General features: G+C 39.7%; 1 protein-coding gene and 1 non-coding gene across 2 annotated transcripts in view; one reads left to right on the forward strand and one right to left on the reverse strand.

The window, feature by feature from the left end:
* Window positions 1-15863, forward strand: part of LOC139413198 (fer-1 like family member 4) — a 104361-nt gene that overhangs the window by 20942 nt on the left and 67556 nt on the right. The window contains exons 8-21 of the mRNA XM_071160300.1: window positions 19-79; window positions 470-601; window positions 1488-1550; window positions 1785-1869; window positions 2100-2262; window positions 4035-4218; window positions 7402-7588; window positions 12092-12364; window positions 12551-12654; window positions 12811-12919; window positions 13194-13386; window positions 13515-13635; window positions 13749-13849; window positions 15600-15687. Of these exons, the coding sequence (XP_071016401.1) occupies window positions 19-79; window positions 470-601; window positions 1488-1550; window positions 1785-1869; window positions 2100-2262; window positions 4035-4218; window positions 7402-7588; window positions 12092-12364; window positions 12551-12654; window positions 12811-12919; window positions 13194-13386; window positions 13515-13635; window positions 13749-13849; window positions 15600-15687 (1864 nt within the window). The remainder of the gene's footprint in view (window positions 1-18; window positions 80-469; window positions 602-1487; window positions 1551-1784; window positions 1870-2099; window positions 2263-4034; window positions 4219-7401; window positions 7589-12091; window positions 12365-12550; window positions 12655-12810; window positions 12920-13193; window positions 13387-13514; window positions 13636-13748; window positions 13850-15599; window positions 15688-15863) is intronic.
* LOC139414515 (U7 small nuclear RNA) lies at window positions 4929-4983 on the reverse strand. Its single transcript, XR_011634892.1, has one exon. It is a non-coding gene; the product is annotated as a U7 small nuclear RNA (small nuclear RNA).

Below are 15863 nucleotides of genomic sequence, written 5' to 3' on the forward strand. Positions count from 1 at the left end.
GAGTTGTCTGTGTTTTAGTCGTTGCAGACCTCTTTCAAAGCATGTGCTTGCCGCCACACCTCGAGTACAGAGCTTCCAGGTGAGTGATGAAAGTTATGGAGGAGAAGGCAAAGGAAAAGTTTCCCCCAACACCATTATTAAGAGATGCTTATGTCACCCTTTAAAAAGCACTGGTTTATGTAATATTTGACATAGTGGGTTATGTCACTTTTGACATTGGTGGTTATGTCACAGTTATGGTACATTTATGAATCCTTGATAGAGCATGACATACAGTTCTAGATGATTTGTGACACAATAATATAGTGATTTTGAAGCCTTTATTAATGCTTGATAAGGCCTTCATGAATTGCACTTAATTTAAAGCGGGACAAAGTTGGGTCCATCTAATCTTTATGATCACACCATTATTTGTCCCATGAAAAACTTAATTTCAAGACCAGCACCTCAAAGTCGCTCTTTCTCTCAGGTTAATGTGAATGTATTGGAGGCCCAGAAACTGGTGGGCGTGAACATAAACCCAGCCGTGTACATCAGAGTGGGAGAAGTGAAGAAGAAAACCGCTACACAGAAGTCCACCAACTGTCCATTCTACAATGAGGTGGGCTATTTAACCCTGAGTCTCAGGGGTGTAGAATATACACTCAACACCATTTTTGTATTTGGACAGTGAAGCTAAAATGTTACATTTGTCTTTACAGTCCAGCATTTTGAATTTCAAATTAAATATTTCATATGAGGCGACATTTCAGAATGTCACCTTTTATTTGAGGGTATTTTCATGCATATCTTTTTCACCAGATAATGTTTTGCTCAATAGGAACTGAACGGTGAATAATGTATTGTGTCATTTTGGAGTCACTTTTATTGTAAGTAAGAATAGAAGATTTTTCTGAACACTTCTAAATTAATTTGGATACTAGTGCTACCATGATTATGGATAAACTGAACTGTGAATAGGGATGAGTGAGAAAGTTACATTGGCACAAATTCACATACCCCCCCCAAAATGCTAAACTCCCCTGTCATTATTATTCATGATTTTTCTTAATCATGACATTATCAGGATTCATTTGTGTTCAGAAACATCTTTATCTTCCAAACTTAGAAAAAAAATGACTCCAGTCATTATTCACAGATCAGCTCCTATTGGGAAAAACATGACCTAAAACACAACTAAAACAAATTGCAAATACTTATGACTTCTTCAAATGGGGGGACTAGATAATGCTTTCATTTCTAAACAGTAAAACTGATATGTGTGAAAATACCCTAAAATAATACCCTCGTATGCACCATTTGATCCAAAATCCAAAATGCTGGAGTATAGAGACAAATAAAAAATGTTTACTTCACTGTCCAAATACATATGATGTTGAGTGTAATCAAATAAGATAATTTACTTTATATGTGGAGGTATCCAAGAGACTCTTTACTTAAGGTTTCAATTCCCCACACGTTACTTCAATGTTTCTTTCCTCTCTCAGAACTTCATGTTTGAGTTCCAGGAGACACAAGATGTTCTGTTTGATAAAGTTATTGAGATAACGGTAAGTTGTAAAATTAGTTAGTTGTATGTCTCGACTTGACATTTTTGATAATCAGAATTTGATTCAATATATATCAGTGTAAAGTGAAATGAGGTATCTTTGTCCTGAAGCAGCATTTGCACACTGGAACCACAGGATCATGTGGTGTGATACATAATGTCCTGGGCTCACCGGATCAGTTAAGATAATGTAATGTTATCCTTGGATATACTGAGCCTTTGTTTTATCACATAGGTTGTTCACAAAAAGATGCTGGGATTAATGATGACACTTATCGGCACATTCAAAATTGACATCAGCACTGTGTACAGTCAGCAAGGTAAACAGGATATGACACAAAAACTTGGAAGCATGTATAAAAGGGAAGATAAACTCTGTGGTGCCCTGATAAGACTATGATTTAAAGGTTAAAGGGAATAGTCCTTATTCTTTCAATATTGGAATTTTAGGGAGTTGGGATAGTCATTCATTTTGACATCACTATTCAATAGAAATATCAGCCATTGTATTTTTTTACTCATAAAGAAGTCTCTCTTTCTGTCGCAACAGAGCACAGGTTCTACCAGAAATGGGCTCCCCTTACTGATCCCGGTGACACCCGGACAGGGATAAAAGGTTTTGTGAAGTGCACCTTGAGTGTTGTGATGAAAGGAGACGCAATGGGAATGCCCAGTTTGCCTCCTTTAGGCAGTCAGAACAATGACATTGAGACGTAAGTCATATGCCTCCTAAGACAAATGCTTAACATTTTATTAGCCATGTAGACTACTCCTTGGTGGGTGGTGTTTATAACTCACTTTAAGCTAAACTCAGCAAAAAAAGAAACGTCCTCTCACTGTCAACTGCGTTTATTTTCAGCAAACTTAACATGTGTAAATATTTGTATGAACATAACAAGATTCAACAACTGCGACATAAACTGCACAAGTTCCACAGACATGACTAACAGAAATGGAATAATGTGTCCCTGAACAAAATCAAAAGTAACAGTCAGTATCTGGTGTGGCCACCAGCTGCATTAAGTACTGCAGTGCATCTCCTCCTCATGGACTGCACCAGATTTGCCGGTTTTTGCTGTGAGATGTTACCCCACTCAACCACCAAGGCACCTGCAAGTTCCTGGACATTTCTGGGGGGAATGGCCCTAGCCCTCACCCTCTGATCCAACAGGTCCCAGATGTACTCAATGGGATTGAGATCCGGGCTCTTTGCTGGCAATGGCAGAACACTAACATTTCTGTCCTGCAGGAAATCACGCACAGAACGAGCAGTATGGCTGGTGGCATTGTCAAGCTGGAGGGTTATGTCAGGATGAGCCTGCAGGAAGGGTACCACATGAGAGAGGAAGATGTCTTCCCTGTAATGCACAGCGTTGAGATTGTCTGCAATGACAACAAGCTCAGTCCGATGATGCTGTGACACACCACCCCAGACCATGACGGACCCTCCACCTCCAAATCGATCCCTCTCCAGTGTACAGGCCTCGGTGTAACGCTCATTCCTTTGACAATAAACGCAAATCCGTCCATCACCCCTGGTGAGACAAAACCACGACTCATCAGTGAAGAGCACTTATTGCCAGTCCTGTCTGGTCCAGTGACATTGGGTTTGTGCCCATAGGCGGCGTTGTTGCCGGTGATGTCTGGTGAGGACCTGCCTTACAACAGGCCTACAAGCCCTCAGCCCAGCCTCTCTCAACCTATTGCAGACAGTCTGAGCACTGATGGAGGGATTGTGCGTTCCTGGTGTAACTCGGGCAGTTGTTGTTGCCATCCTGTACCTGTCCCGCAGGTGTGATGTTCGGATGTACCGATCCTGTGCAGGTGTTGTTACATGTGGTCTGCCACTGCCAGGACGATAAGCTGTCCATCCTGTCTCCCTGTAAGCATCTTAGGCATCTCACAGTTCGGACATTGCAATTTATTGCCCTGGCCACATCTGCAGTCCTCCTGCCTCCTTGCAGCATGCCTAAGGCACATTCACGCAGATGAGCAGGGACCGTGGCCATCTTTCTTTTGCTGTTTTTCAGAGTCAGTAGAAAGGACTCTTTAGTGTCCTAAGTTTTCATAACTGTGACCTTAATTGCCTACCGTCTGTAAGCTGTTAGTGTCTTACCGACTGTTCCACAGGTGCAAGTTCATTAATTATTTGTGGTTCATTGAACAAGCATGGGAAACAGTGTTTAAACTCTTTACAATGAAGATCTGTGAAGTTATTCAGATTATCTTTGAAAGACAGGGTCCTGAAAAAGGGATATTTCTTTTTTTGCTGTGTTTATTACTTGAAATCATTGGCTGATTTCCCGTTTTATTTTTCTGCTTCCCGTATTGTTCATTCATTCAACAACAACAAAATATTGATGCAGGAAAGCTTTAACTGCTCACTATTCCTGAATTTGCCTTTCTTAATTGCCTCTGAGGGGATAAGTTAAGTTGTACTGATTTGAATTGAAGTTGGGCTCTTGTTGCTTTCCTCTCTGTGTAGGAACCTGCTCTTGCCCAAGAGAATGCCAATGGAGAGGCCCTGGGCTAAGTTCCTGGTGAAGATCTACAAGGCAGAAGGTTTACCCAGTATGAGCGCTGGCTTCCTGGGTAGCTTCTCTAAGATGATGGGGGACAAGAAGGTCTTCATTGACCCTTACGTACAGGTCACATTCGCAGGCCAACAGGTACAGGTGCAGGTTATTTTAACGTTGAATAACAAGGCTTTGATCAATTCCATTTAAATTAAGTTAATTCAGGAAGTAAACTGAAATTCTAATTCCATTTTTGTCATGAGGAAAATTTACTTCCTTAATTGACTGAATTTAAATGGAATTGACCCGAATCTATTGGATATATGCTAGAAATAAGGTATATCAAACCGATTTCGGTCGCATTCATATAACAATTAGTCTATTAAATGGTTTAGTTGGTTTTGTATAGTCAGTCGTTAATGCAGGGTTTTCTTTGTTGTGCCAGTTCACATTACAAAATACTGTAGTATACAATTATTATTGTTTAACCTTTATTTAACCAGGGTTGGTAGTGTTTTTACTAACTTTACTGTAGTATTAATAAATAAAAGAAAACTGCAATGTATACTATAGTAATTAATGTAGTGTTTTTGTAGTATACTGTAGTATTTACAGATAACAGTTAACTATAGTATAAATAATAAATAAAATATATAAATAAAATAACTGTAGTATATGGTATAGTGTAATGTAGTTTTTTGTAGTATACTGTACTATTTACAGTTAACTATAGTATAAATAATAAAATAAATAAACAAAAGAATTGTAGTATATACTATAGTGTAATGTAGTGTTTTTGTGGACTGTAGTATACAGTAGTAATTACTGTAGTGTTTTTATTTTATTATATGTGACATGGAAGTGGAGGCTTTCTCCTTCAGGAAACCTACTGGAGAAATACTAAAATAGCAAATTTTCCATAACCTGTAAGTAGGTTATGGACCTTACTGTAGTCATCTTTCTACAGTGATTTTTTTGTGTGGATATTCTACAATATACTGCAACATTCTATAGTTTTTATTTTTGTATTTAACCTTTATTTTGACAGGGTGTCAATTTTTTATTACATTTTTTTATTGAACTAGGCAAGTCAGTTAAGAACAAATTCTTATTTACAATGACAGCCTAGGAACAGTGGGTTAACTGCCTTGTTCAGGGGCAGAACGGCAGATTTTTACCTTGTCAGCTCGGGGATTCGATCTAGCAGCCTTTCGGTTACTGGCCCAACACTCTAACCACTAGGCTATAACTGTCTCCTGTGATAAAACGGCATCCAAGTGTTTACGATTAAAAGCAGCTGCACTTTGATAAATAGTATCACCATAATCAAGAACAGGTAGAAAGATTGACTGAATAATCTGCTTCCTACTGCTTAGAAAGAGACCAGATCTGTTTCTGAGAAAAAAAAGCCACTTTAAATCTTAGTTTCTAAACAAGGTCAGTCGTAAGTTTTTTTTAAAACAATAAATCATTGTCATTCTACATACCAAGGCATTTGTATGCAGGGACTCGTTCGATTAAAGAACCATCCGATGAGTAAAGATGTAATCCAGCTGAGAAAATCTTACATGAACTTGAAAACAACGTATTTGTTTTGCACGTATTAAGTACGAGTTTTAAATCAGTAAGGACTTCCTGCACAACTGAAAAATCAGACTGTAGTCTTGTCACAGCCAGGTCAGCAGTTAGGGAAATTGCGTACATAATAGTGTCATCTGCATATAGATTAAATTACATTTTGATTGACCAATAGCATTTATATAAAAAATGAAAAGAAGAAGTCCTAGTTTCAACCCCACGAAACACCTTTACGTACTTCAAGAAATTCGGACTTAAAGGAAAATTCCACCCAAAAATTCCACCCAAAACTATCTTTTGGTATATGTTTCATTTTGTCCATTGTTGACATAGTCCCAAAATGTTTTGCTTGTCAGCAATCAAGTTTTCAAAAGAAATCGAAAAAGATTGTTTTTGGGTGGAGTTTTCCTTTAACCCCATCAATCACGATGGCGTGAGTTCTGTCACTAAGATAATCATGAAAACATGAACAGGCGTCAGAGCTCAGGCCTATCGAGGACAACTTATTTAATAAAATGTTCAATAGTATCAAAAGATTTGGACAGGTCCACAAACAAAGCAGCACATTTAATTTTAGTGTCTAAAGCATTGACAAGATCATTAGCAACTAAAGTGATTGCTGTAATAGTGCTATGCCTAATACCTAAACCATGATTGGTTTACATACAAAATACATTCCTCAGATAGAAAAGAGAAAAGTTGTTAATTTACCAAGGATTCAAGAATCTTAGTTAGACAACAAAGCCTTGAAATGGGGCTTTAATTAGGGCCCCGAGTGGCGCAGCAGTCTAAGGCACTGCATCTCCGTGGTAGAGGCGTCACTATAGACCCTGGTTCAATTCCAGGTTGTATCACAACCGGACATGATTGGGAGTCCCATAGGGCTGCGCACAATTGGCCCAGCGTCGTCCGGATTAGGGTTTGGCTGTGGTAGGCTTTCATTGTAAATAAGAATTTGTTCTTAACTGGGCTGCCTAATTAAACATAATGGAGTCTCAGCACAAGAGCTGATTTTCCATACTTTTGGAATATTTCCTGATAACAATGTTAAATAAAAAATGTTGGTTATTGGTTAATAACCAACATTGATGGGCGTTGCACACTTAACCAGACCAGGATCCAATTTGTCAATAGTAAGTGCTACACATGAACGAGGGACACTACAGTGTGTAGTATAGTATTCTACAGTATACTACATACTTCTCTAGTAAGTACAGCAGTGTTATATAGTAAATTGTAATATTTTTTTAATATGGGATGTCTCTTCCTTATTTGAGTTCATCTCACCTCTACCTGCCTGGTCTCATACAAGCCATCTATGTCCTCCCTGTGATATGCTTGTGTTTCTATGCCTCAACTCCCAACAACACTCACTCTTACAATACACCCACTATTTGTTTACTGGGTTGTGGTCCCTTTATTTGTACAGTACACTCTGTCTTTCCTGGTAAGGTAATGGCAAACACACCACTGTTTCCAAACAAATGTAGTGTGTCACTGTGGCTGCCACCTCATTCACATCACGGCACAACCCTATATTTCCTTTACTGCATTCCTTCTCTTGATGTACTGTAAGACTAGGGATAGGATTACAATAGCACTTAACCGCTCTCTGGCTTTTGGGAGTTTGTTAAATTAAATAATTAACCTTTATCTAAAATGAAATTAGCCTGATTTTTATAATTTAATTGTAAGACCTACAGTATGTGAATTTATCAATGGACTGCTTCAATTGAGAAATACTGCTTTTTATTAAAGGGTGAGACGTCAGTGGAGTCCAACACCAACACTCCTGAGTGGAATGAGCAGATCTCTTTCATCGAGCAGTTTCCTCCCCTTGCCCGCCGAATCAAAGTGCAGATCCTGGATGATGCCAACATTGGCGATGTGGCAGTGGGGACACACTTTCTTGACATGCAGCAAATCTCCAACCCCAACAGAAATGGTAGCATCTGCAGCAGAAGACCTAAACTCTCCCTTTAGCAGACTACTATCGACATAGCTTCTGACCACAAGTTGGATCCTGACCACAACTAGGATCTTGATGGGACTTTGGGCTTAGATGAATCCTAGTTGCGTGAGGTTCCAGTGCCTGCCGTCCTAAATCAATACAGGCCTAAAGTGTGAACGGTTTCATCCCCCAAAAAATCCCTTCAACAAAGGCATATCCATAATCTCTAGGAACAATACTTACCACCAGGCAGTTTTAAATTGTCAAGGCTTGAAAATCAGTTCAGTTCGCTACCCAAACCAGATCAAACCAGACACATCTGGTTTCAAGTGACCAAGTCACGTCATGTGATCTGCTACTGCGGTTAGTGGACGCACTGGGAATTAGACATGATATCTGATTACATCAGTGAAAAGGTTACGACTTTAGCTTTTCTTCTATGTACTGTAATTCCTGTAATACGATAAATTAAGGCATGGCTAGTTGTACAACCCCTACACCTATGGGAACCGTGCATGTTTAGAGCGCCACCATTAGTTAAAAGATGTAACTTTTTTCCCTCTTAAAAAATCTACAATCCTTTTAGAATGATGATTTTCCCTTTACCGGGTTGGGTCATTGTCCTGTTGAAAAAACAACAACAAATGAAAGTCCGACTAAGAGCAAACCAGATGGGATGGCGTATCGCTACAGAATGATGTTGTAGCCATGCTGGTTAAGTGTGCCTTGAGGACAGTTAGGACAGCTAACTTCCTAACTTCTTACAAAAAGTGTACTTCTGACTAAGAGCTCCCAAAGTAAGTACATTTTAGACTGAAAGACAAGTTAATTTTGTCAAACTTGTGAGGCTCTCCATGCTCTCCAGGCTCTCCATGCTCATTAGTTGCTCATTCAACATATTTGCTGCTACTTTACTCAATTTTGAACGTCTCCATTCCTAACTGTTACATTCCCTGAGACCAACCAGAAATATTTCCTTGGCTAAATATTCCCCGATTTTCATAAAACAGCCACACGTGGTCTCTCGTTTCTGTATCACCCCATTTTGCGCAAGGCAAAATAGTAGTACTTGGTGATCATCAATTAGCTTGTTTGGTGCCGTAGGAGCAGGGGTGTAATGCTGCTGGAGCGCACTGCATCCTCACAATGGTGCTCATTTAGTAAAGTTAGATCAAAGCTGAATCAATGTCTTGGAAGATCACATAATCATTATTAGTATTCTACATAACAGAAACGGATATAATAGCATAGCCTTACTGTTACATCAAAAACACCACCTCATTTCTAATAATATTTTAGGATGGTTAGCCGAAAATTATTGGCGTGCGTCAAACTCAGCAGCGTGCGTAGCTTGGCAGAATGTGCTTCAATTTAAACAACATACATAAAGGCTATATAGTTTGTTAACACCATCTGCTCTAATTGGCTTACAAAACAGTAAATCAAGAAGATCTAAATGCATATTCCCATAAAAATGATTGGCATGCAGATGTAGTTTGGATGTTTCACAGCAATCATTTGAAATTTGGTATGCCTTATTTGGGGTTTGAGGGTGTCTATTATTTAAAAAAATGATTTACTATGTTTGGGCATAGGCAGACGTTGCAATATATGTCTGCATTTTATGCATCTTCCAAAGGGGGGAGTGCTGCGTCTGAAAATAATTCATGTTGGATACACTGGACAATGAATGTCCCACAATATCATCCTGATGTCCCCCATTTGGGTATTTTAAATGTGGTCACCCTAAATTAGTGAGATATTTTATTTAACACCTAGACTTTCAAATATTTTATTCCCCAACATGGGGACAAAATAACAAAACATTTTTATTTTTTAAATAATTCTGCTTTTCTTTGCCATGCTGTTGCTCTGGCTCTGTAATAGTCAAGTTGTGGGTGACACCTGTATCAGAATCCCACAGTTCTTACCTTTCTAACAGTACTAAGCATGTTTTGATACAACTTATATAATCTAAATGTATCTAATGAGTCAGAGTTTAACATGTTGCCTGGTGGTAAGTATTGTTCTTGGAGATTATGAATATGCCTTTGTAGACAGGAAAGGTTTTTGGGGTGAAACGGTATACTTTAGGTCTGTTTTGATTTCAGACGCCAGGCACTGGAGCCTCGCACAACTATGATACATCTAAGCCCAATGTCTTGTCAAGATCCATGTTGCGGTCCAAAGCTACTATCGACAGAATGATACAGGTTTTTCTTGGGGGAAGGGATTCACTATAAAAATATAGGAATTGTCTTAAGTAATACCTTATAATAACTTCTTTATAATGCACATTTATATTGTATTATGCACAATGCTATGCATGCACAACACGGGTGTTTATAACTGGTGATAAAGATGTATCATCAGGGGTGGAAATGGAGAAAAAAATACTCTGGGAACCAATTCTTACGAATCAAAATGATTTCACTAATTGAATTCAATGTAAAATGGCCATTTATTTTTGCATGACAAAACGATTTCCCAGGGTTCTCCCTGGGATTTCACTCCAGGAACCCGGTTCCTCCCCATTTCCACCCATGTACAGTGGGGCAAAAAAGTATTTAGTCAGCCACCAATTGTGCAAGTTCTCCCACTTAAAAAGATGAGAGAGGCCTGTCATTTTCATCGTAGGTACACTTCAACTATGAGAAAAAAAATCCAGAAAATCACATTGTAGGATTTTTTATGAATTTATTTGCAAATTATGGTGGAAAATAAGTATTTGGTCACCTACAAACAAGCAAGATTTCTGACTCTCACAGACCTGTAACTTCTTCTTTAAGAGGCTCCTCTGTCCTCCACTCGTTACCTGTATTAATGGAACCTGTTTGAACTTGTTATCAGTATAAAAGACACCTGTCCAAAACCTCAAATAGTCACACTCCAAACTCCACTATGGCCAAGACCAAAGAGCTGTCAAAGGACACCAGAAACAAAATTGTAGACCTGCACCAGGCTGGGAAGACTGAATCTGCAATAGTTAAGCAGCTTGGTTTGAAGAAATCAACTGTGGGAGCAATTATTAGGAAATGGAAGACATACAAGACCACTGATAATCTCCCTCGATCTGGGGCTCCATGCAAGATCTCACCCCGTGGGGTCAAAATGATCACAAGAACGTTGAGCAAAAATCCCAGAACCACACGGGGGGGACCTAGTGAATGGCCTGCAGAGACAAAGCCTACCATTAGTAACACACTACGCCGCCAGGGACTCAAATCCTGCAGTGCCAGACGTGTCCCCCTGCTTAAGCCAGTACATGTCCAGGCCCGTCTGAAGTTTGCTAGAGAGCATTTGGATGATCCAGAAGAAGATTGGGAGAATGTCATATGGTCAGATGAAACCAAAATATAACTTTTTGGTAAAAACTCAACTCGTTGTGTTTGGAGGACAAAGAATGCTGAGTTGCATCCAAAGAACACCATACCTACTGTGAAGCATGGGGGTAGAAACATCATGCTTTGGGGCTGTTTTTCTGCAAAGGGACCAGGACGACTGATCCGTGTAAAGGAAAGACTGAATGGGGCCATGTATTGTGAGATTTTGAGAGAAAACCTCCTTCCATCAGCAAAGGCATTGAAGATGAAATGTGGCTGGGTCCTTCAGCATGACAATGATCCCAAACGCACCACCCAGGCAACGAAGAAGTGCCTTCGTAAGAAGCATTTCAAGGTCCTGGAGTGGCCTAGCCAGTCTCCAGATCTCAATCCCATAGAACATCTTTGGAGGGAGTTGAAAGTCTGTGTTGCCCAGCAACAGCCCCAAAACATCACTGCTCTAGAGGAGATCTGCATGGAGGTATGGGCCAAAATAACAGCAACAGTGTGTGAAAACCTTGTGAAGACTTACAGAAAACGTTTGATCTCTGTCATTGCCAACAAAGGGTATATAACAAAGTATTGAGATAAACTTTTGTTATTGACCAAATACTTATGTTCCACCATAATTTGCAAATAAATTCATAAAAATCCTACAATGTGTTTTTCTGGATTTTTTTCCCCTAATTTTGTCTGTCATAGTTGAAGTGTATCTATGATGAAAATTGCAGGTCTCTCTCATCTTTTTAAGTGGGAGAACTTGCACAATTGGTGGCTGACTAAATACTTTTTTGCCCCACTGTATAATACAATGCCTTATAAAAATTATAATCAAGGGATATATTCACATTCCACCCTCTTCGTCAACTAATATGTATCACAATGTTAATTAGGCAACATTTTACCCGTTCATAATGCTGCATGATATAATTACATTACGGTATTATTATGCTGTGTATTATATTGCATTATGCATAGCTCATAACATTAATGCACTTATAATTCATTATGGAGATGGTATTTGTAGGAGGTGTTACCGTCTTTGGTCCTGTCTATTACAAATTTTATGTAAACATCCATCTGTCAATTATAGTGTATCTCTCAGTAACAGGACATTATCCTTCCCCTCTCTCTGGTGTGGTCTCCCTGGGTTCATCCTTTCCATCCTCTCCAGGGTTCAACCCCACCTTTGGCCCGTCCTGGATCAACCTGTACGGCTCCCCCCAGAACTCTGCCCTGGGCGACATCCACCAGTTTTTGAACGAAGGTCTGAGCGAGGGCATCTTCTACCGGGGCCGCATGCTACTGTCCCTCAGTGTGGAGGTTTACTCCTCCCCCAACAATGCTGCCGTGGAGAACAGCAAGGCCACAGCCGGTGCCAGGAGCGCCCTTGGCAAGCTCTCCCTCAAGAAGAAGAGCCGGAAGTCCAAGGAAAATAAGCAAGAAGGTAGCAAACAGTTATTGTACAAGTTACAATGGTTGTTGTATTTTGGATTGCAGTGTATGTTGTTAGTTGATCTGTGCAATGTTGTTTTATGGTATAGTGCAGTGCCATCAGTTAAAGGCTAAGTATAGGAAGGGATAGGTTGTTCTGCGAGCTTTGGTGATTTGTTGTTGTTGGTGTGATGTGTAGCAGCACCAGGCCCTAGTGGGCCTACAGAGGAGTCTGAGGAAGCAGGTACAGAGGTACCCGGGGCTGTGACTGTGGAGGTGGAGGAGATTCATCCCTTGCCTGAGGTCAGCACCGCCTACATCCCCCAGAAACCTAACACGATAATAAACCCACGCTGACATACCATTTGCTGCATTATTACTGCCTGATTGTTTAAGTTTGAGTATTTAAGACCCCTCTTCTTGTGTTCTTGTTACAACTTGTCTTATTTTGTCTTACAGAATTTCTTTGGAGAAAAGGATGAATTTTTGCTATTCGCATCCCTCTTTGAAGTGACCATGATTGATCCCATCATTGGAAGCAAGCCAGTGACCTTTGAGTTGTCCATTGGTAATACTGTGACATTTTGCCCACTTTTTCAAGATAAGAAACTAGACATTAGTGGGATTAGTGCCAAGTTAATTAGGAATCATCTAACTATAACCTATGTAATGAAATACATTACTGAAATCTGCCCCTGGTGGTGCAGTTACATCCACCTTGAAGTGTTGCAATACAGGTTAACTTTTCAGTGCCCATAATTGTTTTTCTATCAAACATGGATTTTGCAAGGTCTTTTCACTGAGATATATTCTGTGTGTTGTGTATTTTTGGATGTGAACAGGGAACTACGGTAAGGCAGCAGAGGTGGTAGTGAATCCAAAGAAGAGTCAGAGCAGAGAGGATCTAAGCAGTGAGAGACAGTCTCTGTTGGAATCATCAGAAGATGAACTGGAGAGGGAGGATATTCCAATCCCTGGGTCACAGGACAGTTCTATCACTGCTCCAAGAAGACCACAGTTTACTGAGTATGACCGGTAACTCAAAGTCTTATTCATCTGATAAATTATCAACAGACAAACTAACAATGGATGCACCCCAGCCAATCTTCCAGATAGATACCAGGGCAGTGTAAATCTTTTATTTTTATTTTTTACATTTACAGATCATTTAGCTGTGTCCCAATGACATATGAGAAGCCTTGTATGTTTCTGTGGACCCATTTTGAGGACCACTGCTTCCGTTACCACAATGTCAACTGGCTGCACAAGATGGCTGATAGGCTGGTAAGTGCTCAGATCTAAATACTGTAACCTGTGCTTAACTTGTGACCTGATCTCCATTGGTTCCCTGGAAGCCGCAAAGATACTGATGTTGAGGGCTGTTCCCTCTTCATTAGGAATATGGCATTGATGAGGTGGAGAAACTCCTAAAGAGACCAAGGAGCAATGCCAAGGAGCGCTTAGGGGAGGTGCTTTTGGAGTTTGTCACGAGTTGCAAGTGAGTTGCTACAATACCATCTCAGCATTTGGAAACATCAAGTGGACAACCTGTAGCCTTTTAGTCAATTGCTTACAGTAGGTTACCATGATGCTTTTAAATGTTTATTGTCGTGTCTTTACTATCATTAAACTGAAGACATAGTTTTCATCGAAGATTCTCTGTAATTAGTATTACGCGATCAACTGATTAATCATGTAAATGTAATTAACTAAATTGGGGCACCAAGGAAAAATATTCAGATTACAAAGTTATCATTTCCTAAAATAACTTTTCAGATATTTTATCTGATCAATTAGTCTTCTAATTAATTAATTATTTACTTTACCTCACGTTAGTCTCATTCCAAACGTCGTAAATTGTTGGTTATCTGCACGAACCCAGTCTTCACTATGAGTCATCCATACATCAATTGTCTTAAATCATTTATGTATTACTAACTAAGTAATTCACAGAAATGCATAAGCAAACAGTAAACATGGTTACATGAAATGATAGGAGAATGTGCCCTAGTGGGCTAAACTGGCATGGCGGCATGTTAGACAAAAGGAGAAGTGGGGGTCGACTAAGAAGTCACTACAGAGTGATAATTATAACAATTGAAATGCTAATCCTTTGCACATGAACGCTCACTAATTCGGGAACAATTGCAATCAATATATATATTTACGCTCAGTGTGTCGTCTTGATCGCTGGTGAAAAGTTTGTTGATCGCTGGTGAAAAGTTTGTTGATCGCTGGTGAAAAGTTTGTTTCTTTTGTAGAATTGTCCGTCTCTCTCCCCCTCTCTCTCGGTTGTGGTTAGAGGGGATAGTTCAGAGTGACATTCATTTGTTTCGTTATAGGATGGATGTTTCGGTGGTTATCGTTCTTCGCGTTCAATGATACCGAATTCCTAGCTGCAGACTAGTAATTAATATCAAAGACTTGTTCTTATTCTGTCGGCATCGATAGTTTAAGAGTTTAACCACGTGGTATGGTTAAAAGATTCAGCAATGGTCTACAACCTTTGTCTCCTCCTAATGGAGAAAAGCATGGTCTGCAACCTTTAGCCATCTCGTAATTGAGGTAAGCTCGGTCTGCTGATCGAAAACCCGAGTGGGGGTTTTATTCGGAAGGCAGAAAAGGGCTGTCCCAGGACGCCTGACCCGCTCAGGGGCGGTCCTCTGATTTAGTTAACTCCAATCCCCTTTTTCCTTCATTAAACAGTCCAAAATCACATTACACAATTTTACAAACAGTATCATACTCACTCATTCATCTTATACAACAATTAGATCTAAACCTCATATCTGAGGCTATTATATAAACAGCGTTATGGTAATGTGGCCACACCGTCTCCAATGAGCTTCCCCAAGTTGTGACAAATGGACCAGTTCATAGCTGGATTCTTAACCGATCTTTTATACTTTTTTTTAAATACTTTTTTGAAATTTGTTCGTACCTCAAGTTCTGTGAGGTGGAAGGAATTCCTTTGTTCTCCATGAAAATCTACTCTCTCTATACTGTGTCCATGAGGAGATCCTCAGGAATTTACGACATCTCTCTGACCACAACAACCTAGTTGACATTATCAATCATACCCAGCTGACAATTGGCACATTCATCCCCCTCCTCTCCCCTGTAACTATTCCCCAGGTCGTTGCTTTATATGAGAATGTGTTCTCAGTCAGCTTACCTGGTAAAATAAGGGTTAAATAAATAAAACAATTTAATAATAAAAAATGACCGTGTTTCTCCCTGCCCTGAAGGCAGTACAACTCCAACTCAGATAGGAAGACACCAGCGAAGCGCAACAACCTGGACAAATTCCGCAAGGAGTTTATCAAGAAGAACATTGTGAGTGAGGCTTAAACATGAGCCACTAATCTCATCCGTTATTATCTCAATCCACATTACAAACACAATTCTCACTGATTATATTGATACTATGTTTCTATCCTGTGATATGGTATCTATGAAGAGACACACACAGGTACAGACACATGCATACACACTCTACACACACATACATT

Source organism: Oncorhynchus clarkii, chromosome 7 (assembly GCF_045791955.1).
Source record: "Oncorhynchus clarkii lewisi isolate Uvic-CL-2024 chromosome 7, UVic_Ocla_1.0, whole genome shotgun sequence".
In the NCBI taxonomy this organism is placed as follows: Eukaryota; Metazoa; Chordata; class Actinopteri; order Salmoniformes; family Salmonidae; genus Oncorhynchus; species Oncorhynchus clarkii.